General features: G+C 47.3%; 1 protein-coding gene across 2 annotated transcripts; it reads left to right on the top strand.

Moving 5' to 3' along the window:
* On the top strand, positions 1–27,671 carry rasa1b (RAS p21 protein activator (GTPase activating protein) 1b). Of its 2 annotated transcripts, none has more exons than XM_064307011.1 (26): positions 1–172; positions 659–1,189; positions 13,224–13,376; positions 14,263–14,398; positions 15,044–15,114; positions 15,656–15,773; positions 16,042–16,073; positions 16,380–16,432; positions 17,043–17,193; positions 17,518–17,596; positions 17,701–17,824; positions 18,163–18,319; positions 18,782–18,869; positions 19,063–19,143; positions 20,133–20,290; positions 20,786–20,862; positions 22,148–22,320; positions 22,767–22,926; positions 23,314–23,456; positions 24,563–24,678; positions 25,054–25,140; positions 25,370–25,437; positions 25,603–25,691; positions 25,980–26,057; positions 26,267–26,401; positions 26,702–27,671. In XM_064307011.1, the coding sequence occupies exons 2-26, from the start codon at positions 663–665 to the stop codon at positions 26,783–26,785; spliced, it is 3,138 nt and encodes a 1,045-aa protein (XP_064163081.1). In that variant the 5' UTR covers positions 1–172; positions 659–662; the 3' UTR covers positions 26,786–27,671. The 2 variants fall into 2 exon arrangements, with proteins under 2 accessions (XP_064163081.1, XP_064163080.1); XM_064307010.1 differs by having other exon boundaries at positions 592–1,189.
* Positions 27,672–27,861: the final 190 nt, after the last annotated feature.

Genomic DNA, 27,861 nt, shown 5'->3' with positions numbered 1-27,861 from the left:
TTAGCCAGGTCTGCGCGTGAGCGAGCACGCGCTCCGACAGGACAGGACAGGACTGGACTAGAGGAGAGAGAGAGCGAGAGAGAGCGCAACGGCGGCAGAAAGCAACCAGTCATGTAATCAACAAAGAAAAAATAACTTGCACAAGAAAGAAGTACTGCAGTTTTTCTACACGGTGGGCTAATAAGGACATATTGGTTGTACCGAAGATTGTCAACGCAACAGCGTGACACTGCCGGAAAGTACATAGCTAACGTTAGCTACGCTTGGAACTCATCGAGGAAAAAAAACAGGAGCGCACACTGACAATAAACACACTCCCCGTCTAGTGGGCTGCCAGAGAGAAACTGACAAAAATAAGGAAATACAAGCGTTATCCGTCTCCTATTGTAGTATTTTAGATAAACTAGCCACTTTTCATATGTTTTCCTAGAACTCAGGCGGAACAATGAAAACTTGAAACTCTTTCGACGTTGCTTACTACTAGCTAGCTAAGAGCTAGCCAGCGTAGCTTTTTAGTAGTTTGAGTACTGCGGGGAGTAGCTAGCTAGCAGTGCTGTTTTCCAAGTTTTGCTGTTCTTTGTTTTTCCCCAGGAGAGTGTCGAAAACGGGTGGGGAAGGGAGGGTTCCCTTCTTACTTTCCCCCTTTTACGTTTTTAAGCAAAATGATGGCGGCGGACGACGGCAGTGAGGAGACGGGTTCGGTTTCGGCGGGGACAGGACTTGCAGGCGGAGGAGGCCCCGAGACGGCCCATTTTCCGTTCTCTACCAAGCCGAGGTTGCAGATCATTGATTCCGGCCCAGGGGCAGCTCAGAACCTCCGCCACTCACCGGACACGCCGCCGGACAACACACACTCAGAGATACTATTGTGTTCGGTGACTGGAGGGGATTTAGTGGGATCAGCTCTGTCCACCACTGGGAGTGGCAATAGTAGTGGGCACGCTGCGTTTGGGACGAGCTCTGGAACTGGGAGTGGAGCGTCCCTCTCCCCTTCGGAGGGATTGGCCAGTTGCATGTCGCCCACCTCCGGGAGTCCGGACGGGACTAGTGGCTTTCCCCCATTGCCACCGCCTCCGCTGCCCTCCATTTGCGGGACACTTGGCACGGTGGATGAAAGCGATGCGTTGGATGGGCAGGAATACGAGGAAGAGGAGGTGGCATTCCCACTTACCGCTCCGCCTACGAATCAGTAAGGATCTATTTGGTTTCCGTTTAAGATAAATAGTTTCATCCTGATCTGATGTTACGAGTTACTAACTAGCAATTCGCTAAGTTAAGTGCTAAGTGCTTTTTTCCGAAAATGTATTTTATTTTATTTATTTTCTTTTTAACAAGCCCACTCTATTCCTATTGAGCTTACCACAACTTGTTGACAACTGACGTCCCAAAATTGATCTCGCATTCAAATTTGGAGGGGTAAAAATACAGCTATATCGTTAGCCTTGCAGAACGGTGTGTTATTCTCAGATGAGCTAGCTATCTACTGCAGGGTTCATGTTTGCAGGAATTGTCTATGGCTCTAACTAATGCATAGTTATTTTTCTAGCTACTAGCGTTACGCAGTCTGTACAGAAGTGTAATGTCTTCACTCACATGAGTGATACGCTTGTGTGCATGTGGGGCGTGTGCATTTGTCTTAGGGCGGCATGCATTTAGCTAGCTAGCTGACCACCTTCATATCTAGAGCGGTGTGCTCAAATTCAACAAAGGCACTGTTAGCCGTTTCCTTCCCATAAGTGTAGGCTATTTATACAGCTGACCATCATGTGTGTTATGAACACATTTTCGATAGCATTGATCTAAATGACCGGTGCGCATTATATTTACTCTGTCCCTTAGTCACCCTTGTGCATTTTTGTTGTGCATTTGTCTGGATTGAATTTGCATGTGACGGAATGTAACGTTACTGCAACTGTCTTCAGTGCTCATTGTGCAGTTTCACAATTCGGTGGACCCAGCGAAGTCTAGCAGAACAGCTCACGGTTCACAGCATTAAACCACATTTTGCATTAAAATGCCGGCTATGTAGCTGAGTTACCTTGGTGGGTGGTAGATGGGATGGGAGTGCATGGTGTCATGTCCCTGACACGAGACACTGTCCGCAGTCAGATTGTGTTTCTTTTTATTATCGTTTGAAGGCCTTTTTGATTGACCAACATGATATGTCGCCCACGTAGACAAACTTATCAAGTTTCCCTTGTGCTCACTGCAAGCCCACACAAAACATGGCAAATAGGTACCTACTACCTACCCGTTATGGCAGGGAGGACACGCTGGCCTGCTGGTTTCCTTTGTGACACTGTCAGACCCTGGGAGGCTTTGGTGTGCATTGCAATGGCTGAAGTGCAGTCAGTTTGGCACTACAGTTTGGCCTGATCTAATCCCAGAGGGCTTGAGTCTTACGGAACATAGATCAGGGGTATCAAAGTGCAGTCCTGGAGGCCCATGGTGTCTGCACGTTTTTGTGGTTTTTTTCCTGTAAGCAGCCAGTTTTGGCCTTGTACACAAAATGTGCTGACTCTTTAGCCAATCAATGACTTAAATGAAGCACTTAAATGTTGAAACATAGGGGAAAAAATAGCAGATGCCACAGCCCTCCTGGATGGCTGGTCTGGATTTAATGTTGGATTGCATTTATATAGCACTTTACCAGGAAGAGGAAAACTCAGTTTAGCCACCACGAGTGTATTGCACCCACCTGTACATTCTGGATTCTTAAAGGAGTGGGTTGAACTCATAGATGAACTTAATGACTTTTGATTTTACTAAACGGAAGGGTACAATAAGGTAATTACTGTACAAAATCACCAATATGACTATTTCAGGAACTTTAAGTTGGAAAACTTAAAGTTAGCCTATTGTAGAGACTGCATTGTTCTGCAGTTAATCCAGTAATGCATTATTGAAGATGTAGTTTGAGAATGTAATTATTTTTTACAGTCAGAAAGCATGTAGTGAACTCCATCTGATGCCGTGGTTTTAGACATACATGCCAGAGTCGGTTGTGCATAGCTGCAATAGGCTACAGCCTGTTATTTCTTTGACAGTCTCAAACTGCTGTAGAATTGAATGACGCTGAGCATCTTAACAAAGCTGCTAAAATAGGGGAATCCAGAGGTTTCATCCTGCTAGGTTGCACCACTGCTAAAAGAGTCCTGTACACTTGCTGTTTGCATTGAGTGGCCCAGAGTTTTGGTTCCAAGTGGCTGTGTGGGTAAAAGTGCTCACTTAATACACAGCGTGTACCCTTGGTGTTACCTGTTCAAGGTTTGGGCTGCCATTAGACTGCTATAACTAGGGTTCCACTATGGCACTTGTACATTATCAGCTGTCTCCAGTGAGAGGCACCTGTCGTGTTTGACGCTAGCTGTCCTCTAGAATGCTTGTGTGCCTAATAGTGTGGAAGTAACTTCTCATGTGTTCATTCAGTTATCAGTATAGTCAGGCTCTAGTTGAGATCTGGTGACTGCAAAGGCCATAGCATATGATTCACATAATTTTCATACTCATCAAAACATTTGTACCCTGTGTATGGGGACATCGCCTTCCTTGAAGCGACTACTATCAGGATAGAATTGTTTTATCGTAGGTTAAAGGTGATCACTCAGAATACATTTATATTGATTTCCAGCGACCCTTCCTTCTAAGGGGACCAGTGGACCCAAATCATGCCCAGAAAATGCCCACCAAATCATAATAGAACCACTGTAGGGGTCAAGCATTCAGGCCTATATTGTTCTCTTGGCGTATGCCACACATGCCCTTGACCACTTTTCGAGAATTTGGGGAAGGATAACTCATCTGACCATATCACTTTTTTCCACATCTCTGTAGACCAGTGCCAATGGTTTTTTCACCCCTGAACTCTCAAATGTTTGTTTGTCTTGGTAACGAGAGGTTTATGCGATGCTACCCTAGTAAAATATCCCTCACTATATAGGCTAATAGTCGATGGACTGTTTTTGCTGACAGTCTCATCGCATCCTGCATTGACATTCTCTGCCACCTGAGGTTTCGCGTGTGCGCTTTCGACCACAATTTCCGACCCTGTTTACAAAGGCCTTTCCTGTGGATCTAAATGCAGATGTCACTTTTGTCACTGTTCCCATCGACACAGTAGCCAGTTGAGCAGTCTTTGTGATTCGGTCCGGTAGGTTCCAGTCGTTTGGGAACCGGTGCCATGTTGGTACAGGGTTTCAGTACCCAACCCTGTTCTTTAGGCAGGTACATTGTTTCTTGTTCAGTTAATTTCCAATCAGCCGTAGGCATTGGTATCAAGCAGAAGTTTGCCAATGTCATTTTCATGTAATGGCCACCATTTACTCAGCATTATTTGCCATGTAGCTATGTATTGCCCTTTATTGTGCCAGTTTATGTAGTTTTCTGGCTGTTGCTTTGATCAGCAGTAATCTGATTGATTAACCCAATAATAGCCCAATAAGGTTTTGAATGCAGCAGTGCTAGTGTTTCCATGTTTGCATAGCTAAATAGCCTGGATATGAAGAGCTGAGAAACCTGAGTGAAATCTGCTGTCCTGTTATTGTAGTGCTGGCAGGCTGGTTTGGCTTCTGAATTGGTCATGGGTGTAAAAGCTTGTACTTACAAAGATAAAAATGACATATTTTACTCTAAGCATTTGAGATTCAATAGATAGTTGGCATGTTTCTTGCTCACCTAGTTTTTTTAATGTAAAATGGAGATCCTGCCTATAAATTCAGACCATTGCAGGCCCTGCTATATTGCTAAGTTTGATTTTCTGAATGTTTATTTCAGCTGAGCAAACATGAAGGTGGGATCTTGGGGAGGTTTGGTGATGTGGTCTGACTGCAAACTGATATTGGATACATTTTGTAAGGATTGCCCAAGTTGTGTTCATTCTTTCTTTCATTCTTCATTTTCATTTAATGTACTCATTTTAATCATGGGGTGGGCTTGGAGAGCAGAGGGGTTTTCTGTTGGCATAGTACGCAGTTTATGAGTTTTTACACAGAGGCAGTATTTCTCTCTCTCTCTGCAATGCTAGCTTCCTGTGTATGCTAGTGGAGCCCCTTCGTTGTGGTGCTAAAATATTCTGCCTAATGATTAACAGGACATTTAACATCTGCCTGTAGTGTTTTATGGATGCTGTGGTGTTCAGTGGTGTGAAGGACCACCACTGTAGTGTTTCAGCAGGATCATGGGGCACAGCGTATGTATTATGCAATGGCATCTGGGTCCACCACACCTGTTAGCCTGATGTAAAACATGCAGTAGTCATGTGCATGGCTGAGTAATGTTTGCTGTTCCACACTGTGGGCAATTAAAGTCTAGTGGAGCATATTACTGTCAGCTGCCAGGGTCTCATTGATTTGAAACTGCTCTTGTAAGTCTGTGGTAAATTATAATGCGATTCTCTGAAGCCGTGGCTCACTCCTTGATGTGTCTGAGTGCCTAAAACTCAGGGCATCGGGAATTCATTTACACTAGCTGATATTCACACCAGAATTTATGCTGTGAAATTTTAGGTCAGGTATGTGGGTTCATCTATACAGCAGTAGAGCATTCTTCTTTTGGCTGAAAATCAGCAAAAGTAAATGTAATGTAGCGTGATTCTATAATTTAAAATAATAATAATAAAGAAACAGTGAAAATCATTGTGTTTGTTTGCGTGTAAGAAAGTCAGCAGTAATTAACACGCGTGTTGGGTTTCAGTGGAGATGGCTGCAGCAGAGAGTTGGCCTCTGGGTAGGGGCCTTCTTTCCAGCAGGCTTGATGAGAAGCTCCAGGCTTTGCTTTCATCACACACCCTTGTGTACAGTCGGTGCTCATTGGTAAACAGTGGAGCTGACAGCAGGATAAATATTTTTCAGATTCTCCAGCTCGGCAAAGAGGAGAACGTGAATGCTCTTAATGTGCCTGTGAATGTAGCACTGGGGCTAAAGCGAGCGGAAAGCTGGAAATTAGCCGTTGATTTTGAGTTTCCACGAGGCTTAGAGCGGATTTGAAGTCATGGACTGCTTCATTAGGAAAGCTGGAGTTTGGGATCAGCGATTCCACTGTTTGAAGCAGTCATTCGGGGTAATCCCGCAGTGAAGTGCTAATTGAACCTGCGCTGCTCAATTTACACAAAGGCTGGACCCACATCCTCCCGCTTATGCAATATCCATCAACCCTTTTGATGCCTGTGACTAGTATGAATTTGTTTTTTCAACAAGAACAAAAAATTTCCCTACGTGCTCATTGTATAAAAAAAAAGAAAAAATCTGATTCATGAATTATATGACCAATGGAGAATGATTAATTTGGCATGTTAAAAAGCTGTGTGTTGCTTTAGGTGTGTCGTTGTGCTCACTGAGCCGCGTGGTGTAACAAGCTGAGAATTGTGGGAGGTGTAATTCATAACTGTTAGCCGCTGGTTTAGTGGAGAGCGTGTCTGCTGAAGTGTGAGTGTATTGGGCGGGTTGGTGTGAGCTGAAGCTGCCCTGCTGAAGCTGCAGGAGGCCTGACGCGCGCTCCTCTCACTGCGAGGGCCCGTGAGGCTCGTCATCGCTCCTCCGGGCCCTGCGCGGGGTCGCGTCCTGGACTGACTCTGGGAGCCACACGCTGACCTGCAAAGGGCTCATTTATTTTAATTTTTTAATGCTTAATTTAATTCATTATTTCTACCTGGTTGGCGCTTTTGAAAAGCCTGTGGGCCTCCCGTGCGACTGCTTATCAATTAACCAGCCTTTTTTTCCCCCCCCGTTAGTTTTTGTCACAGCTGTTGAGCGTGTCATTTCCCCCTCCTGCGGGTACGCACGCAGCGTGCATTCTCATGCTCACTCTCCCACAGACTCTGTTCTTTGATCGATGGGTCCCGTGTTTAAATGCTCTGTAGCGTTCTGCTGCACGCTCTTCTTGTTGCAGAACGGCTCCCAGCTTGGCTCCCTCCGCACTTTTAACAGGATCATTGACAGAGAATCGTCTGGCCCCGCGTGACAGCGGGCCTGATGTGGAAACTTTAGAAAGTCCGCAACTGCAAGCGTTGACCCGTAATGGAAAATCAGCTGCATGGAGCACAAGTCAGAGCCTGTCCACAGGCCGGGTCCTCCAGGTTGTTAATAGGTACATTTACTTTTGAGCTCATTCAGAACCTCCCAAGGTGTTTGTATTTGGGCTGAGTGGTGGAAACGAGATGAGACACATGCTTCAATGGGCTGGTTGTAATTGACCTTTAAAGCCTATTGTATGACAGTAGTGTGATGTTGGCTCGTGTGTGTGTGCAAGGTGTGGGCGCATAGCAGACATTGAGAGTTTGACACTATGGGGTGTAAGTATGGTGTGCTGTTGGGCACCCAGGGTCTGTGTTCTGCAAGCCCCTCCTCTCCACTCTCAAACTTTATTAGTTTTCACTCCGTGGTTTTATTCCAGGGGACCCTGATGGAGTGAAGCCCTAAGATGGGTGAAACGGTTCAGTGGTTCTGTGTAGAAACTTTATTATCTTTTTTTTTTTCTTCTTTCATCTCTGTACCCCTCTCCTATCCAAAAAAGAAAGACATTTCAACCCCCCCACCGCCCCCCCCTCCCCAGATGATATCCAGCTGGATTATTATGTCTTTTTTTTCCTTTATTTTTTCAATGAAATAAATGAGCATATGGGAAGTCCCCGTGGAGCAGAGCGAGGCTGACCGAGAGAGCGAGGGAGCGGGAGAGCGGGGGCGAGCCGCGAGGCGGAGGAGCCTTTCCCCGTCTGAGCCCCGCCGGCAGCGCAGGACACGCAGCACACGCAGCACACGCAGCACAGGGCCCCAGAGCTGGCCCCGCTCCTTCTGCCCGGCCCGGAAATCCAGGGGCCGCTCCTCGTCTGCCTCCTTCTGTTATTCCCCGCACTTCAGCCTGGGGCAGTATGCTTCTGGATTTCTTTTTTTTTTCTTTTTTTGGACTCCGTGTTGTATGGATATGCTTCCGGGTTTTTTTTTTTAAATAACAGGACCTTCTAGTCTGGTCGCCTCTGCATTTGAAAGATGTAAGCAAATATGTTTCCTCGTCTCGTTCTCTTTGCCTGTTAGGAATGTGCTGGCCTTATTTCAGCGCTTCAGACGCATCGCTGTCTGGTCGTAATGTTCCGTTCACAAAGCTGTTCAGCGATGGTGTCTGCACCTGCGAGAGCGATCAGGGGAAGGAGACTGGAGTGTTTTTGCTTTGTTCACTTTCGAAAGGGAACTCTTGACAGGAGCCGCCTTGCTGGTTTGAGTAAGCCGCCGCTGTCGGTGAAGCTGTTTTTGTGTAGAATTTCCATGGACAGTGCGTAATGCTGCCAAGATTTTAGGTGCAGCTGGGTTGTTATCACATGCATAGAAAGGCCTCACTATGTGAACTTCTGTGCCTGAGCAAAGAGAGCATTTAAATCTCTTTTGGTTTTCAGGAATTGTTGGCCGCATTGTCAGCGCACCGTTGTCCATCAGTCTTGTAACCTGTATTCGCTGGGGTGTTTGTTCATCTGAAGACGCACCGGCGAAGGCGAAACCCAGAAGTGGCAGAATGAAAACGCAGCTCTGCGCTCGGCCGTCCTTCGTGGGGTTTGGTGTGCGGCGCGTGAAGCCGCGCGGTTCCGTTGTTAATCTGCGCAGAGCTGAGCGTGCCGGATGCGCCCGGTGAAGCTCCTCACCGCAGCGTTTCCTGCCGCGGGGAGGAGGATGGTGTCTCGCTGCCTCTCAGCCCCCCCCCCCTCTCTGTCTTCATCAGAGAGATTTGGCCCGGCGAGCGCAGAAGGTTTCGGTCATGCCTGTGACTTTAAGCACCGCCTGTACGGGCCTAACCTCAAAGGTCACAGTGGTGCGCACTTTTCATTTAAAAAAAAAAAAAATAAATAACTGTCCTTGCTGAGCGGTGTTTTTTTAATGCGGTTTTTGAATCGATTCTGGCAAAGGTATGAATTGTCGACATGGAATTGAGAACAGGTCCTGATAAAGATGAACTGCATAGCCTAGTCCTTTCTTATAGAGCGTTCACACCCGTGACTTTAGTGTGTGCGGTAGGAGGGGTGAGAAGTTTTTCTCAAAATACTCAGCGAGTGTAGGTACAGCCACCTTTTGGTGGTGCTTCCTGTGACCACAGATTCAGCAGATACAGGATGTCTCATTTGTCACTGAGGGCAGAGGTGGTTTCTAGACTTCTGTAATTCGGGCGTATTATAAAGGTTAAACTTCAGTGCGTGAGAGAAAAAACCACAGACAAAATATGGTCACGTTTTTTATTTGTCAGATATCCGGTCCCAGAGAGGCTTGTTTCAAGGGTAAAATGGCTACAGAGCAGCAGTAAAGTGCGCTTGAGATTGGATTGTATTCTGGATGGGTAAGGTGAAATAACAAATGGCCTATCATAAAAAGCTGCTATTATTACACTGAGGCGGCACCATCATGACTAGGACCCGAGTCAAAACTAACTTCGATTTAAGAGTAAACAGCGCGGTGCCAGACGCAGTAAATCGCTCGCCTTAACAAGCATTGTAAATAGCCGCTCAGGCTGTTTCCCAGGGACCCTGTGAGGACCTGCGGCTGTCGCGGTGAAGCGTTAACCCGAACGCCGCGTTGGGTAAGAGGTGCAGGAGAGGACCCCAGCACCACGGCGGTTCGTGCTCAGACACGAGCAGGCATTCCTCACCGCTGATAGCACTGAGCTCCCTCTCCCACTCCCGCTCTGTTTAGGCTTCCGCTGAGTTCGCCTTTATGTAACCAAAACTAGGAGGGCCCGCACTGCACCTGCAGCTTATCGAGGTGGGTTCACAGGGGGGATAAAGGGGGGATGGGGGGGGGGGGTCCGTCCATGGCTTGTCAGTTTTAATGTCTGAATTCAGGCATGCATTGTTTTGTTTCTTTCTGTCTTCCCAAATATGTGCGGCAGTGAATGTGACATGGCCTTAAAGTAGGCTATAAATAACCTTAGATTGAGCTCTGCCAAGGTGAGGGCGAAGGCTTGCAAACCATCTGACACAGTGGATAGCGCAGGCCATTCGAATGATAGAAATATGAGCCTCATTACATGACATGATTTGCTTTGCCCATGTCCAGATGCCTGTATTCTGAACATCATACGTAGTGTAAGAACCACATTTCCCATATCGGGTGTTACTGCAGACAGCCCTTCATTCATGCAAAAGACAAGATGTGGCAGTATAGTGTTTCAGCTGTACAACAAAGGTGAAATGCACTTTTATTTTAGAGGAAAATGGCCACTGAACGTTGTAATTGCATTTCACTTGGTTCAGCCCCTGCAGACTTTGCTGTTACCGTGTGGGTCGTCCTCGGTAACGGATGGCCTCAGCCTGATTGTTTGTCTGCCGGCTGATGGATGGTGATGTAAACCGGGGGGCTGTAGGGTCACATATTCCATCACTTTCACCCGCCGTTAAAGGTGTCCAAGCAAGAAACTGCAAGCTTGCAAACCCAGCTGTGGCTTATGGGCAGATTGTATTCAGCTGATCGCTGTGTTCGTTTCGTTGCGGCACCGCCAACGTTTAGTAACCCGCAGCTCGAAGTGCCAGCCAGATCGTATGCGGAGCGTCGAAAGGAAAATGGCGACCGCGTTGGCATGAATCACGCAAAAACCCACCTTCCTCCTGCATCCTTCAGTGTCTTCCTTTGGGTCTTTGTTCTGCTGTCTCAGCTGGTGAACTGAGGTGCTGGATATCCAGGGCTGTCTGAGTGTCCACAGGGAGACCAGCTGTTTTCTGTCCATTAGAGGTTGCAGGATGAGGAATGATTACTTCATCTGTTCCGTGCCCCTTCAAATTCCCATTGCCTCAATAAATATTGTGTTTCTGCACCTCTGTCACAGTTAAACTCTGGGGTTCATAGATAGGGTGGTGTAGTTTTGCTTACTGTGTTGGATCACATTACGTTAAGTTTCACAATATGTTGGGTGAAGTGTTGTTTTTGTACATCGCTTCATCCCTGTAGAAGAGAGTGAGCTCATCCCTTTTGTCACTTGCTAAGTCTTCTCTCTTAATTTAGTTGGCTGAGTTGCATGCCAAGTGCACACGCATCTCAAGTGTAGACATCCTTGAACTGTTTTTAGATGTTCTTCTGCCGAGGGGCGCGGTGACCCAGGAAATCTCACCCATGAACCGCGTGGGTGGGGGGGTGGGGGGTGGGGTGGTGGGGGGTTGTGTGGGGGGGGGGGGCGGGGGCGAGCAGAGCAGAGCACGGCTGGTCTGGGAACTCTTTATAGATGCGGCATAGACGCGTGGCAGAGACTGCGTCTGCTACCGCCGCGGTCGCAGCTCGTCTCTCTCTCTCTCTCTCTCTCTCTCTCTCTCTCTCTGTGTGAACGCGTAGGCGGCGCTGCCAGTGCGGCGGAGCGCCCCCCGACAGCTGCAGCGCTCCAGCCACAGGAATGCGTGCCTAACGAGGGCGCGGGCACTGCCCCCGGACGTGCAGCGCCAGGGCCGCAGCTCTCTGCCCACTGGCAGAAGGCAGGGGGCTCATTAGGTGTTTACACATCGATTAACAGCGGCAATTACGTAGAGCGAACGACAGCGTGACCACGGGTCAGAATCGCCCTCGTCGTTTGAGTAGCATCCACCAGTCGCCATTCCCAAGCACTGACGGGCTTGGCGGAGGGACAGGACCGTGTGACTTTAGACAGCAGATAGGGCTTCACTCATCGCCCTCAGTCTCTCTCTCTCAGGCTGAAGCTGGCAGAGCACCGGCTTCACCTCACGGAGCCCAACTGCGCTTATCACTGGTCTCAGAACCCAGTCTCAAATCTCATAACATCTCAGGACAAATTCCTGTAGCGGTGATAAGCACACCGGGGACATGCCAGCTTTGCCGTGCTCAGTTCCCCGGAGGGCGGTTTACCGAAGCAGGCCAGAGCCTATAAAATCGCCTCCCTGTTTGTCTCACAGTTTGATTGACTGCCCTTAGACCCGCCTCCACTGAGCTGTGGCGATTGGTTTGTAAATATCGGTGCCAGAAGGTGGGCGGGTTTATCACTGCACTGCAGGATTATGGTGGAGAGCTGTTACCCTGGTGCGCAGGCTGAAGAAACGGGTGTATCTCATCAGTGACACAGTGTAACCTGACAAAGCCTCAGGCGTAGCGAGTCCATACACAGACACCGGCCGCAGTCACAGTGAAATCATTGTGTGGACAGTAAACCGGTAGCGTCCGTGTTGTCATTTATTTTTGAGCGCATTATGGAAGCTCTCGTCAGCTAAGCTAAATGGGTCACGCTTGATTTGAATATTAAAAGAGGCAAAGCCTGGTGCGGCTGGAAAGGCTGACTGAACTACCCACCGTAAGTGACCTTTCCCCCTGGTGTGGCAGGCTGGGTGGGTGCTCTTTTCCAGCCCTTCTCTTCACGGCTCTTCACGGCCAGCCCCTCCTCCTCACAGCGCTACCCAGCAGCCCGCTGTGAGAGGGCAGCCTTTACCCAGCCAGCCCTATGGGAGCCTGCAGCCAGGTCCCCAAAGCAGTGGCCTTAACACGTCATTCATCCTCTGTCTGCAGCAAGAAGCCGCAGTTTGGGAATAGAAAGGGGGGGTACCTGAACCATCTTAAAACTCTATATCAGTGTTGTGGGAAAAGCTGCTGTTCATGGGCCGTCAGAGTTTTGAAATGCTCCATGCTAACGCTGTGAGACGCTGTGGCCTGTGCTGTGGTATGTATGCGCCATCTTGTGGTCTGACGCAGGCTCCTGGCTCCCTAGCCTCTGCAGTTACAGTTGGACATTCGGCCTCTAAGAAGTTCACTTTTACTAGAACAGAGTCCTCAACTTTGTTTCAAGGTTCTACTCTCGATGAATCAGCTTTTTCAGATTTGTGTGTGCATTTGCCTTCTTTGTCCTGCTGTGTTTGGCTTGTTCAGTAAATCTCAAAGTGGGTTTAATTGCTGCCAACCACCATTATTATTTATTTATTTATTTATTTATTTATTTTTAATACATTTTTGATAAAAGTATGTATGAGTGGCATTTTAAGTGTGTGATTGTGTTATTAGTAAGTGTGATTGTATTGTTATGTGTTGGTTTGTAGGTGTGTGCTGTTTAAAGGTGTTGTTAGGTTAGTAGGCAGTGTGTGTGTATCTGAGTGTGTTATCGGGTGTTTTCACCTGAGCGAGCAGTGGCGTCGTTATCAGCCGCTGTTGAATAACACTCAACGGGCTGTGTTTACGCGCGCGTGTTCCTGCTGTTAGTCTCGGTCGTGGTGTGTTCCCGCTGTCGGTAGCGCGCGATTGGCTGACGGCCCGCTCTCCGCCCCGCAGGTGGTATCACGGGAAGCTGGACCGGACGATCGCGGAGGAGCGGCTGCGGCAGGCCAGGACGCCGGGCAGCTACCTCATCAGGGAGAGCGACCGGCGGCCCGGCTCCTTCGTCCTGTCCTTCCTCAGCATGACCAGCGTGGTCAACCACTTCAGGTGAGGCGCCGTCCGCCAGTCCGCCAGTCAGCCTTACAGGTGAGAGAGTGACCTCAACACGGACGCTGATTCAGGACTGGGCCCTCCAGCTGTGTCAATAAGTAAGATGACCCAGCTGCTACTATGTAGGGGTGGCAGGAGTGCTAGTTACAATGGGAGATTTTCATAAAACTGCTGTTTAAGTTCTAAGTTCATTTAAGTTCTACATTTACTTTTCTTTCCTTGTTCCACAATTTGGTGTATTTTTATTATTTCTGTAACATCACACAGGCGGCTGGGTAAGTTTGTGTGATAAAGCCTGTAATTGGTGAACGGGAGCGTGACACCTCGCTGCGCGTTTATGCTGATTTGTGTGCCGGCAGGGCGCGTCAAATTAAAGCCGGAGAAACACGCGTTCTGAGTTAAGCGCCTGAAATTGGCAGCCGAGCGCGTTTGGGGATGCGGGCGGCGCACGCGTCCCTCCGCTTCGTATCGGGTGATGAATGCTAAAGCGCCTGTGTCGGTCCGGCATTAGGGGAGTATCGCTCCGCGCATTAAGCTGTGACTGCGTCTGCGGCGCTCCTGAGCCGGGCCGCGCCGGAGCGGGATGGCACCGCCGCTAATTACGACGCCGCTTCGCCCGCGTAACCGAAACGCGCTGCCATCCGCCCTCGCCCCCGCGGGCTGCCAGACGAGGCGCGGTCGCCGGGCGAAAAAACATCACTCGTGAGATTGTTAATATTCGCCGCTAATGGGGAGACGCGGGCGTCGCGGGGCTGTTTCGGACGAGCGTCCCGTACGCCCCGGACCCGGCGTCTCCCCGCGGACAGCCCGCGCAGATTAAAGCGCGCTAACGGGCGCGGCCGGGGCGTTAGCGTGACTCTTCTGTCTGTCTGTCTGTTCGCAGGATAATTGCGATGTGCGGGGACTATTACATTGGCGGACGGCGGTTCTCGTCCCTGTCGGACCTGATAGGCTATTACAGCTACGTGTCCTGTCTGCTGAAGGGGGAAAAGCTGCTGTCGCCCGTGGCTCCTCCAGAGGTAAGGCCCAGAGGAATTCAACTGCAAACTTTCAGAATGCAGCACCACCGAAAATAAAAGAAAAAACTTTTGGCTGTTTTCTTTTTTTAGAAATAAATAAGATAAATAAGTGTTTTATGTTCAAGTCCTGCAGTTTTGATTGAATCTTTGTCTAATTGTGGCCAAGCAAGCAGAATTTAGGCTCTCTGAAAAGGCAATGAGCTTTGACTATTAATCCCTGGAAAGTGTTTGTTTGGACATACAGCATCCAGCACAATCCAGGCAGTGAACCCCAGGACGGTGATTGTTAAATGCTTGGTTTGACCAGTCAGACCCTTAGAATACAGACCAGGGTTTATTTTTTATCAGGAACTACTAAGTCATGTTCAACATCCAAGTGCAACACAAATAGATGTAGTGGAGTTTTTTGCTCCGAGACCACCTATATCAGGTTTGAGGCTTTAATTCACTCATTTTACACTAAGTTCCTTCAGCTGTAGGACGATTGCTGATTTCATTCTATGCCCAGGATGTGGTGCGTGTGCGTGTTTGTGGGATTGCATGTGTGCGCATGCATGTGTGTGTGTGTGCACTGGAGAGCGTGCTTAACGCACCTCCTGGCTGAGGTGACACAGAACTCCTGAGAGCCCCGTGTGTTTGTTCCAGCCCGTGGAGGACCGGCGGAGGGTTCGAGCCATCCTCCCGTACACCAAAGTGCCAGACACCGACGAGATCAGGTGAGCCTGACTCTGAAGCCCGGTGAAAGCTGACCGGAGGCCTGCTCCTTTAGGAGTACTCCTCTAGACCTAGAAATCACACTCTGAAAGGCTACAGAAATAACACTGCTCTCAAGAGGCCATTCATAAATATTAAGAACATATTCAAGATGAGCGTCACATTAAGCGATACAGGTTTCTGAAACCACTTTTAAGCCTGATGTATATAGAAGGGTTAAATAAAAAGAATGTTACCTGGGCTGGAAGTGGATTTGTGAAGGCGATTGCCGTACACTGGTTTTTCACCTCATCTTTAAACCCCACGGTTGCTCAAGCTTTTGGTCACTGGCGACACCTGCAGCCCACAGCATGCTATTACAGCGTGGAACTTCAGAAAGACAAAAAGCAAGGTTTTTTTAGGCTTCTGAACTGGATTAATTTATTTTATTCACATGTGTTTTGGAGAGTGGGGAAAAATAATTAACCAAAAGGATCTTTACACGATAAGGCCTGTGGAGGTGTTTAAGCTCTAACTAAAACGGTTTTGTTTTTGTCCCGTCAGTTTTCTGAAGGGGGACATGTTTATTGTTCACAATGAACTGGAGGATGGATGGATGTGGGTAACCAATGTGCGCACCGAGGAGCAGGGCCTGATTGTGGAGGACCTGGTGGAGGAGGTGGTGAGTCCGGAAAAGAGACGCTACTCTACATGCTCCAAACCGCTACTTCTGCTTATTTAAATGTCCCTTTTTTATTGCTCATTGGTTTTGTGAGGGGTGGCCATTTGAATTCATTAGATTATTTGTATTTCAGCGTTTTTTTTGTTTCATCAGAAATTAGCGCAGCGGGGAGTGATGTTTTACTTCAGGTCAGCCGTGGTATTTGTGTTGAAGGGAAAGTCGTTTTGCTCCATGGCGTTTGTGAATTAAATCCTGTGCTTGATTTCAGGGTAGAGAAGAGGATCCACACGAGGGCAAAGTGTAAGTAGTCCCAGTGTCTATGTCTGAAACTCCACTGTGCTTAAGTGTACATTTTACACCTCCTGGTCGCCATGTCCACACAGCTTACAGTGGGTAGCCCATAACTCATAGTCTCATCACAACGTTTATGCAGAAGTCGTGTACAGACATCCATAGTTATGCTTGCATATTAAAGGCTCTGGCCTTGGCTCTGGGCACTGTCAGGTACTGTCAGTTTAACTCCACAGCTGAAAAGTTCTGATACTCTTTGGTAAAAATTGAGAGTTTTTCTGCTGTTCCTGAGAAGAACCTCTGCCCTCTTTCCAGGTGGTATCATGGGAAGATCAACAAACAGGAAGCGTACAACCTGCTGATGACAGGTACCTGGCTTTCTAGGAACTAGGGCCAATGGAGATATCAGCACTGTTGAAATAATACTGTCCACTCACTGGTGGTTTTCAGGAGAGCAGGAGTTTAATTTTAGACACTGCGTTTTAGCAGTGTTCTAGTTATGTTCTAGTTTGAGATGACTTGTGGCTTAAGACAGAAAGTAGTAGTATTTACACTAATCAATAAAAATGCACGTTGTTAAGCCCTGACAGGTGAGTTTACCTCACAGAAAACAAAAGATTTGGAATGTCATGTCAAACCCCAACTAAATTCATTGGTCAGCACAATAGATAATCTGTTGCCTTTTTCAGTAAGGGTTATGCAAGTACGTACATTTAAAAATATTGCTTTTACGCAATTTATCTTTAATGGAAAGGGGAGTTATTTTTCACGTGTATAATTAGTCATGCGTCTAAAAGAGTTGTTTTCAGTGAGGGTTTTATTGGTACAGAATGACAGCTCTGCTTGAACGTCAGCTGGCTTTCACAAACGGAAGCTGTTAACTGTGAAAGACAGACATATGCTGTGAGGTGATTTTGGGTAACATTTCAGAAGTTTGTTTTTTTGAAGAGTGTCGGTTTGTTTTTGCGTTTTTCTCAGTCGGGCAAGTCAGCGGTTTTCTGGTGAGGCCGTCAGACAGCACGCCAGGGGACTACTCCCTGTTCTTCCGCACCAGCGAGAACATCCAGCGCTTCAAAATATGCCCCACGTCCAACAACCAGTTCATGATGGGAGGGAGGTACTACAACAGGTAAAGACCCTCAGGGATTCAGTGGTCACACTAGCTTTAGCCGTTATAGAGGCTACTGGTTCATTGTGCTTGCTTGGAGAAGTTCCAGGGCTGTCACATTGCTTGTTAAAGTCATAATCAGTTAAACTGAAGAGTCATTTGGATGAACTCTTTAAACTGTTGTGACAGTCAGCCTACCATTTATTGCTTCAGATGATGTCGACCGCGTAGAAAATATGGATATTTGCCATTTGGGCAAAGGGTGCTTGACAATGGGCAGAGTTTGATTTAAATTGAGCCTAAGTGTCTGAACTAATGATCTTGTCCCTGGTCTTCTGCTGACAGTATTGATGACATCATCGACCATTACAAAAAGGAACAAATTGTTGAGGGGTATAACTTGAAAGATGCAGTATCAGTCCAGGTAAGGCCAACCAAATTGCACTAAACTGATGTTTTTTTTTTTTTTTTTCAATGTGCGATGCTGGCATCTGGGAGTGTGAGTGTTGAGACTGTTGCTTTTCTCAGCACCAGGAACAAGTTCTGTCTGACGTGGTGGACGGAAGAGAAATCTATAACACTATCCGACGGAAAACGAAAGACGCGTTCTACAAAAACATCGTCAAAAAAGGCTACCTCCTATTTAACAAAGGTTTGTGTTGTGTTTAAAACAAAGCTGACAGCTGTGACTGGACTCTTGTTGTGAGTTCAGTTCATTGATTTGGCCCCCTAATCACTATAATGCTGACAGGTCCCTGTGTCTGTAATCTTGCCTGGTTATCAGTATTGATTTGGCCCCCTCAATCTGTAATCCCATCTTTCTGTCTATTCCATTTTGGCCCCCTCTGTTATATAATGCCATTATCTAGTCTGCGTACTGTTTTGATCTCTCCTGTATGTAATGCTGCTATTCTGTCAGTGTGCTGCTTTGGCCCTTGCTAGCCCTGGCCCCGGCGTTCTGTCTGTGCTGATGTGGCCCCTGTGTCTCAGGTAAAGGAAAGCGGTGGAAGAACCTGTACTTCATCCTGGAGGGAAACGACGCGCAGCTCATCTACTTCGAGAGCGAGAAGCGCGCCACCAAGCCCAAGGGGCTGATCGACCTGAGCGTGTGCTCCGTGTACGGCGTCCACGACAGCATGTTTGGCAGGTCAGCAGCTTCCTGTCCCCGCGCCGGCGCTGGAGCTGGGACAGCCGTCTGTCTTCTGTCTCAGAATCTCCCTCTATCTCTATCTCTATCTCTCCCAAAAACACTAGACAAGGGTGCTGCTTTGCCTGCAGGGAGATTTAAACGCAGCGTCCTAATGTGGTTTGTGCTTCACTTGCATTTTCACCCGCTCAGTGTCAGTCCTGAAGCTCTGGTGCTTATCGGTGAATCTGCACAAATCCTTGGACAGCAATGAATGGGTAACCCTTAGACAGTGGTGCTAACTTCAAAAGGTGATGCAGTAGGTGCCAGTTTGGGAACACTTGAATTCGACAACGGAGAATTCTGAAAGGCAGCTTTGGGTTGTTTCTTTGGTGTTTGTGAAATTGTTGTTGTAGTTTTCGGTTCTTTAGTTTTTTTTATTTATTTATTTTTATTTTTTTTAATGTATTTTTGTCTTTGCAGGCCAAACTGTTTCCAGATTGTAGTTCAGCACTTTAGCGAGGAGCAGTACATCTTCTACTTCGCTGGAGAGACTCCAGAACAGGCACAGGTCTGCTTCATGCTCATTTATTCTGCTCGTCCTGTGCGTTGAGCATTAAAGTAGAATCTCTCCAGACCCTCTGGGTTATTCTCATTACTCACGTTAAACTCCTCTGTTCCTCCATCTCAGGACAGCGTGTATGTGAATGCGTTTGCCTTTGTGCGGTTGTTCGTTCTGATCTGTTCTCATTGGACGCTTGCAGGACTGGATGAAGTGCCTGCAGACCTTCTGCAGTAATCTGAGGAAGCCCACTCAGCCGTCCTCAAACAAGCGCCTTCGCCAGGTACCGAGTTCCGCCGTTACACAAACCTCCTGCTCTCCTGGCTGCTGTCTTCTCTGTAGTAACGGCCGGTGAGGCTCATGGGTATTGTAGTATTTTGTGCCATTTGACATACTGAACTGATGGGAAAAACGTGATTTCTCAAAAATGGAGTGGAAGCATTAAAATAAGCATACGGTATCCTTTAATCATCTGGGAGCCTATTTTAAAATTAGAAGTAAAAATTCCAATGTAAATGTTGAATGGGGAAAACATGGCAAGAGTGAGGGATGAACTTGAACAAACGCACATACTCTCCAAGTGAGAGAACAGAGTATATTTGAGAGCACGAGTGGTTTTGTGTGAGAGCAGGAGCAGGACATTGGAGGGCATACATATATTTTTGCATGAGAGAAAAGGATATCTGCGTGAGAGAAGGAATTAATTACTCTGTTCGTTTGAAAGTGAGTCATTATGCGCAGGCCTCTGACTGGTGTCAACAGGGAGAAGAGAGATTTCATCATTGTTAATGTCAAGGAAAGCAAAGAAGATTGTGGAAATAGTTTGGAGTTATTTATTTTATCATTTTTATTTAATTTTGTTTTGGGGCAACTGCAGCCTTCAGTGACACGCCATATGCTATTTTGCAGTGAAAAAGCAGTGGTTCTGTTCTGGGTCAGCCCGTTTTGGCTCCGCCTCTCCAGTGGAAAAGCAGTGGTTCTGTTCTGGTTCAGCCCATTTTGGCTCCGCCTCTCCAGTGGAAAAGCAGTGGTTCTGTTCTGGTTCAGCCGTTTGGCTCGCCATTCTCAGTGGAAAAGCAGTGGTTCTGTTCTGGGTCAGCCCGTTTTTGGCTCCGCCTCTCCAGTGAAAAAGCAGTGGTTCTGTTCTGGGTCAGCCAGCTTTGGCTCCGCCTCTCCAGTGCAATATTGCCGTTAGTGTGCTGGGGTTCTGTCACAGGGCTTTATTTGTGCAATGCTTCCAGCTGAGGAGCTTTATGTCCATTTCTTCTTCAGGTGAGCAGCTTAGTCCTGAACGTGGAGGAGGCCCACAAGCTCCCAGGAAAACATTTCACCCACCCCTACTGCAACATCTACCTGAACAGTGTGCAGGTGGCCAAGACCCACCCCAGAGAGGGCCAGAACCCCGTGTGGACAGAGGAGTTCATTTTTGAGTGAGTGCTCCACTGCCTCACACCTTTCCTCTGTACTCCTGTAGTAAACCTTGCTTTTAAAACGAGTCAGGACAGTGAACAGGAGAATCAATTGGTTCCCTTTGATAATCCGAAAATAAAGTGAGTTTGCATCCTGTAAGCTTGTGACTCAAAATGTGCAGCTTGCATTTGCATGTCTGAACGTCTCTTGTACTCTCATGACTATTTTGCATTATGCATTATGGGGAATGCAGTTCTAATATGCATCTGAAATGTGTGCTAATATTTTCTTATGTTCTTATGAACAAATGTGCAAATGAAATGTGTTCCTTTTTTAACAATGTATATTAACTTGGTTGTGATTAATTCCCTTATCCTCCACTAGAGGGCTTGCTTTTTTGCTACATTGTAATGGTCCCTAACCCTAGTTACATATCTTCTGTACCTTCTGATGTATTGCTGTATGTTGCATACTATTGGCCGTCATTTGAACTGTCTTTTCTTATGTTCCACCAGCGACCTGTCCAGTGAAATCAACAGGTTTGAAATCAGCCTGAGCAACAAGTCCAAGAAGAGCAAAGAGAGTGATATCCGTAAGTCTGTTCCTCTTTGTCTTAATTAACAGTGTTCTTAAGCTGTTTTTTACATGAGTGTTTTGGTCATTGCTTCCTGCCAGTATTCTGGTGCTCTGTGGTCTTTCCTGTAGTGCAGTAGAGATGATGTGTGCGATCTCTCCTGTAGTGCAGTAGAGATGATGTGTGCGGTCTCTCCTGTAGTGCAGTAGAGATGATGTGTGCGATCTCTCCTGTAGTGCAGTAGAGATGATGTGTGCGGTCTGTTCTGTAGTTCAGCAGAGATGATGTGTGCTGTCTGTTCTCTAGTTCAGTAGAGATGATGTGTGCAGTCTCTCCTGTAGTGCAGTAGAGATGATGTGTGCGGTCTCTCCTGTAGTGCAGTAGAGATGATGTGTGCGGTCTCTCCTGTAGTGCAGTAGAGATGATGTGTGCGGTCTGTCCTGTAGTGCAGTAGAGATGATGTGTGCGGCCTGTTCTGTAGTTCAGTAGAGATGATGTGTGCAGTCTCTCCTGTAGTGCAGTAGAGATGATGTGTGCGGTCTGTTCTGTAGTTCAGTAGAGATGATGTGTGCGGTCTCTCCTGTAGTGCAGTAGAGATGATGTGTGCGGTCTCTCCTGTAGTGCAGTAGAGATGATGTGTGCGGTCTGTTCTGTAGTTCAGTAGAGATGATGTGTGCGGTCTGTTCTGTAGTTCAGTAGAGATGTGTGCGGTCTGTTCTGTAGTTCTGTAGAGATGATGTGTGCGGTCTCTCCTGTAGTGCAGTAGAGATGATGTGTGCGGTCTGTTCTGTAGTTCAGTAGAGATGATGTGTGCGGTCTGTTCTGTAGTTCAGTAGAGATGTGTGCGGTCTGTTCTGTAGTTCTGTAGAGATGATGTGTGCGGTCTCTCCTGTAGTGCAGTAGAGATGATGTGTGCGGTCTGTTCTGTAGTGCAGTAGAGATGATGTGTGCAGTCTCTCCTGTAGTTCAGTAGAGATGATGTGTGCGGTCTGTTCTGTAGTTCAGTAGAGATGTGTGCGGTCCTGTTTCGTGTAGTTCGTAGAGATGATGTGTGGTCCTCCTGTAGTGCGTGAGATGATGGTGCGGTCCTGTTCTGGTAGTTCATAGAGATGATGTGCGGATCTGTTCTGATTCAGTAGAGAGTGTGGCGGTCCTTTCTGAGTTCTGTAGAGATGAGTGATGTGCGGCTCTCCTGTAGTGCAGTAGAGATGATGTGTGCGGTCTCTCCTGTAGTGCAGTAGAGATGATGTGTGCGGTCTGTTCTGTAGTTCAGTAGAGATGATGTGTGCGGTCTCTCCTGCAGTGTTCATGCGGTGTCAGCTGAACCGGCTTCAGAGGGGCCAGATGATTGACGAGTGGTTCCCCCTCAGCTCCCATGTCCCCCTGAAGGGCATCGAACCCGGCTCCCTCCGAGTCCGGGCGCGCTACTCCATGGAGAAGATCATGCCAGAGGAGGAGTACAACGAATTCAAGGAGGTGGGAGAGCCATTAACCAATCACTTCAGCAGTGAGCTCACAGACATGCCTGCAGCCATCTCCTTAAGTATAACTGCAGCCATGCCATTAAGCTGTGCTCAAGCACTTCCCAAGATATTCAACAAAATGCTAGCAGCACTTTATTTTATTATATTGCATTTCCAGCATTCATAACAGATAGTAAATGTCAGTTCCATTCACAGTCAAAACCTTTTAAAATAATGCCTAAATACTCTCGTGATGCAGTGAAAAGCTGACATTCATTGCAAATGGAATAACCGCATCTTCATAGTTTTTTTTTTTTACCGAGTTGCATTATGTAGAAAAGTGGTACATTACTCTAAGTAGATTTTTATTTTTTTATTATTTTGGTGAGAGAAACGTTGTCAGTAAAAAGCCCTGTGTCGTGATGGCGCTGACCTGTGCGTTTGCCCCCTGTGCCCCAGCTGGTCCTGCTGAAGGAGTTCCACGTCATCTACGCTCTGGCCCACGTGTGCGGACAGGACCGCACCCTGCTGGCCAGCATCCTGCTCAGAATATTCCGGCACGAGAAGATGGAGGCGCCGCTGCTGAGGACGCTGAACGAGCGGGAGATCAGCGTGGAGGGTGAGAGCGCTCGACAGCCGGCCGGAGCAGGGCTCACAGCGCTGCAGGGGAGGCCGGAGTGGAGGATGTCCTGTGGCCGGGAGACAGACCTGGAAAAGGGAGAAATGCAAACAGGAAAATGTGCAATCTTAGAACATTAAATGACTGAGGAACATTGAAGTCAGAACTGTGAAGGTCAGGAAAATAAACCTGCAGATTGCATAGATTAACTTGGATGGTAAGATAGATAAGCAAAAAAAAAACAGAGATGAGGACACTTAAATAACACGTGAATGTGGAAGACAGAAACATGTAGCGTCTGAGCCCTCAGACGGGTAAGTAAAAATGAGAGGTGAGCGTAGCGTGCTGAACGCCGCTCCGGTCTCTGTCCCCCCCCCCCCCCCCCAGATGAGGCGACGACGCTCTTCCGGGCCACCACCCTGGCCAGCACGCTGATGGAGCAGTACATGAAGGCCACGGCCACGCCCTTCGTCCACCACGCCCTCAAAGACTCCATCCTGAAGATCATGGAGTGCAAGCAATCCTGCGAGGTGCTTCCGGCTGCTTCCGCCCGGGCTCTGTCCCACCTGGCCCGGCTTTGGCTGAGTCATTTCCTCCTTTTACACTCACTCATCACCGCTCAGGGGCTCCTCTGCACTGGAGTTCAGTGTGTCGCGTTCATAATGGAGCCTTTCATCCCACTTGGTCTGATTTGCTGTAGAGTGGGGTGGGCCAGCGACTGGCCTCAGTCATGACTTGTGACTAATGTGCGGCAGCAGCTTCCCTCTCCATTACTCATCGCACATCTGCCGAGCTGGAGAGCGAGGGGTTTATGCAGCCAGTTACATTGGGCCATACCAACCTTAAGTGTACTGTGAATTCTGATAGTGTGAGTGTACTTCACTGAGTATGGTCACGGTCACCATTTTAGTACATTTCAGTGTAAACGTTGTTGCCCCTGTCTGAGCATTTCAGTTTGTTTTTGTCTGGCATCCGCATTTTTGGGACAAAGCCGCCTTGGCAAAATCAAAAAATTTCATACGGCTCCCAAGGCCAAATCTGAATGCAATAAGGCCTTAAACCAATTCAGCATAAAAACTACCAAAGGGCATCATAAAAAACATGTCACAAGCGAAAGGAGAATGTAACTGAAAAATCTTCATACCGAAACCTATTGTTCATACCATAAAGCAAAAAATATGACGGGTACTGGCAAGTGCTCACATTTTTTGATTTGAAACCAAAGCTGTTGTTGCCTTGAAAAATGGCATGTACTGGTAAATTCTCAATATATGAGGATGGCTGTATGTAGCTCGCTAGCTAGCTAGCTAATTCAGTAGTAAAATTAGATTGGAAATTATTTAGCTAGCTGAGACTTATTGGCCAAATTGATCATTGAATAAGCAGTAACCCTTCTGAATAAATAAGGGATTATTTTGTTAGTCTGGACCAGCTGTACGGTTCAGACATTAATGCTGTTCAGCATTATTTCCACAAGTGTGGATGGGCAACTTTTTTCCCCTCTCCAGAGAGACCACGGCCTGTTGATCGTAAGGCCAGGCACGATTGGCCTTGCGGGTATTTGGAAAAGGTATTAAGGCCAGAATAGGGGTGTTCAAATGCTATTTAAACCCTGAAGCCCCCTTTTCCTCCTCAGCTGAATCCCTCCAAACTGGAGAAGAATGAAGACGTGAGCCTGAATCTGGCGTACCTCCTCAACATCCTGTCCGAGCTGGTGGAGAAGATATTCATGGCTGCAGAGATCCTTCCGCCGTGAGTGGATAATAAATGTTTTTGTGTTTGGTTGCTGTTTCAGATCTTAAGTCAGCTTTACAAATGGGCAACATGCCTTGATTATTCTGGGCTGTTTTCTGATGGACAAATCGGTAAATTCTTTAGAAATGATTTATGTTTAATATCTGATGCCCCAGTTGAGAGGGGAGACCGCTCTTACCACACCAATCGCTAATTGAATTGATTAATTCACCATTCAAAACATTGCAATTGTGAAGATTATTGTACGTCCTTTTTTAAACTTAACTATTTCCATTCTTCGGTTTTACATTTTTATGTATAGGCGCAGGTTCTTGTGAGAAACAAATCCATTCATTCATACGTTCATTCATGGTTTCTGTGTTGGCATTGCAGGACATTGAGGTTCATTTATGGGTGTTTACAGAAGTCTGTGCAGGAGAAGTGGCCCAGAAACACCACCATGAGGACTCGAGTCGTGAGGTAACACATTACCCGAGTGCCACACGCGCAGAATTACTGTTACAAAGAGTTACCATCTTCACAGTTAAAACGGCGGTGTTTATGTGTCCACCCATTTCGTAATGAGCGGTCCTCGTACAGTGAAGGAAAGTTCAGTTCTTTCCCTTAGGTAATGTTGTACTGAAAATTTGCATTGGAATGGCTTGGAAAGTACGATGAAGTCAACGCGAATTATTTTTCACACTTTCAGTGGTTTTGTCTTCCTGCGTCTCATCTGCCCTGCGATCCTCAACCCAAGGATGTTCAACATAATCGCTGGTGAGGTGCACTCCCGCTACACTTCAGACCGGCCTCGTTGAGGCTTGTTGAGTGGCCCGGTTTGGCTCGAGCGTGCGGCTAGCCTCCTGGTGTTGCTGTTAGCGGTAGGGCGTTGTTGATGAGGGGTCGGTGTGCAAGCACGTGTGTGTTCCTTTCTCTGCGCAGACCCGCCGTCCTCCACGGCCGCACGGACGCTCACGCTCGTCGCCAAGTCTGTCCAGAACCTGGCGAACCTGGTGGAGTTCGGTGCCAAGGTAAAGACGAGCCTTCACCACCAGGGCATTTTTAAAAGCTGCTGTTCGTCTGTGGTGATGATTTTTGAGTGGCGATTTATATCCATTTAGCCCATTAACTTTTGCCAGTGGTCATTTCCTTTTTCTCTCAGTGGTACAGTGCTTCATACAAAGTGAATATCTGGTAGAACAGAGTAACATATTTAAGTGAGCCCTTGGTCACATTTCAGTTTGTCACATTATAAAACAATTTCCATTTTCACTGTCATTATCGGTTGAACTTCAGTTGTTTTTTTGTTTTTTTTCCAGGAACCCTACATGGAAGGGGTTAATCCTTTCATCAAGAACAACAAGCACCGAATGATCATGTTTTTAGATGAACTGGGGGTGAGTGGTCTTCCCTTCTCCAGCGTTTGTCCCTGTTTGCCTTTTATTTTTTGAATGTTTTGTCTGCAGTTGGCTAGAAGGTAGAAGCATTGTTTGGCACGAAGGCCCATTGGTTTGTGAAATTGTAACGTATGTGCACATCATGGGGACCTGGTCTTATTAGATAGCGCATTGTAATTGCACTCAAAGCCCTGTGCTCCCTCCTGCAGAACGTCCCTGATCTTCCAGACACTACAGAGCACTTTAGAACCGATCTGTCCCGTGACCTCGCAGCCCTGCACGAGATCTGTGTGAGCCACTCAGACGAGCTCCGCACCCTGAGCAACGACCGGGGAGCGCAGCAGGTGCGTGTGTGTGTGTGTGTGTGTGTGCGTGTGCGTGTGTGTGTGTGTGGGTGTGTGTGCGCGTGTGTGTGCGTCTGTCTGTGTGCCTGCATTCGAGTCAGTTTGTGCATCTCTCTTTCTGTCTGTCTGTCTTGATTCCCATTAAAATGGTGTCATCAAACCAGCTAACCCACTATGATGGTCTAGGGTTCGATCTTAGCCTGGATTTCTTGGGATTGTATCTAAAGAGGAGTTATGGCCGATGTTTAGTAAGGTATAATGCCACTATGCATTCACTGTGCTCGTGCTTGTCTGTTTCAGCACGTCCTGAAAAAGCTCTTGGCAATCACAGAGCTCCTCCAGCAGAAACAGGTTCACTATGCCATGTCCAACAGCAACAGGTAGTTAGCCTTTCCACGGAGTCACACATGGGATCCAGCATGCTCCGCCTCCATCGCCAAGGCAACTCAAGTCAGCCCCTCCTCCATCCATCCATCCATCCTCCTCCTCCATCCTCCTCCATCTCCCAGCGCACCTCTGCCACATTGTCTGTGCCATGCGTGCCGTGAACCCGCTACGAAGCCCTACGCGAACGCAGAAACCCCGCCTCCCTCCAGAGCCGACCCGTCCCCCTCCCAGCGTGTCGGCTTGGGTCGCCATGCTAACGGATCTCGGTCGTGGGTGCGCGCTTCTTTTGCTCCGCAGAGAAAAATCCCCCTCTCTCTGCGCCTGAGAAGACCTGGTTATTTTCAGCACCGATTGCCAAAGTACCCGTCTGCCTGCGCGGGTAGTCCCCCGATGAGAAGAGGCGACAGCGGCCACTCGTATAACTGGATAATGGGGTGCCATGCTTTTTTACTGTAATCTGTGACTGATTTGTTTTACGGTTATGACAATATACACCAAGTGCTGAAAACCGTCTTTCCTGTCTAATTGTATGTAGTATTTTGTTCCGACTTTGCAGTATGTAGGAAAGATTTGTTGCACAAAGGAGAAAAAAAAAGGTTATTTTATACCAGAATATAAATTCTCTTGGCTGGAATCACGAGCATACAATAGAGGTTTGTGTTCTTCCCCTTTTTTTAAAAATTCTACCATTAATTTTGTTTTTGATTGTTTTCTGTTTGGTTCAGTCTTCCTTGAAACTTCTCAGTACCAGACAAGACACATAATCAATGCAGATACAAAAACAAAGAAAAGCAAAGTCCAGTGTTTTCAGCCATAAAAGTTTTTGAATAAAACAAATTGTATCAGGAATGCATGCACTTATTAAACCATTTTTTGTAAAGTACAGATTGAGTCTTTTTTTCCCCTTATGTATAGAACAGAAGTAAGAACAGGGAAAAATGTCCCTAAAATCAATTCTGATATTGAGTTGTCGGGTGTCTCATCCAGCTAAAACGCTCATTCTTAGTGCAGCGACGTGGCCTGTGATAATCGAATACTGAATGCTCCAAGGCCTGCTGGCATTTAACAGGCTA

This window comes from Anguilla rostrata, chromosome 14, assembly GCF_018555375.3.
Source record: "Anguilla rostrata isolate EN2019 chromosome 14, ASM1855537v3, whole genome shotgun sequence".
Classification (NCBI taxonomy): Eukaryota; Metazoa; Chordata; class Actinopteri; order Anguilliformes; family Anguillidae; genus Anguilla; species Anguilla rostrata.
This window is presented reverse-complemented; position numbering and strand designations above follow the sequence as displayed.

Coding starts and splice junctions, on each gene's coding strand:
- rasa1b (XM_064307011.1), top strand. CDS start 663: ATGATGGCGGCGGACGACGGCAGTGAGGAGACGGGTTCGGTTTCGGCG. Junction 16,074..16,379: donor GATCCACACGAGGGCAAAGT/GTAAGTAGTCCC, acceptor CCCTCTTTCCAG/GTGGTATCATGGGAAGATCA. Junction 20,863..22,147: donor GAGCAAAGAGAGTGATATCC/GTAAGTCTGTTC, acceptor TCTCTCCTGCAG/TGTTCATGCGGTGTCAGCTG.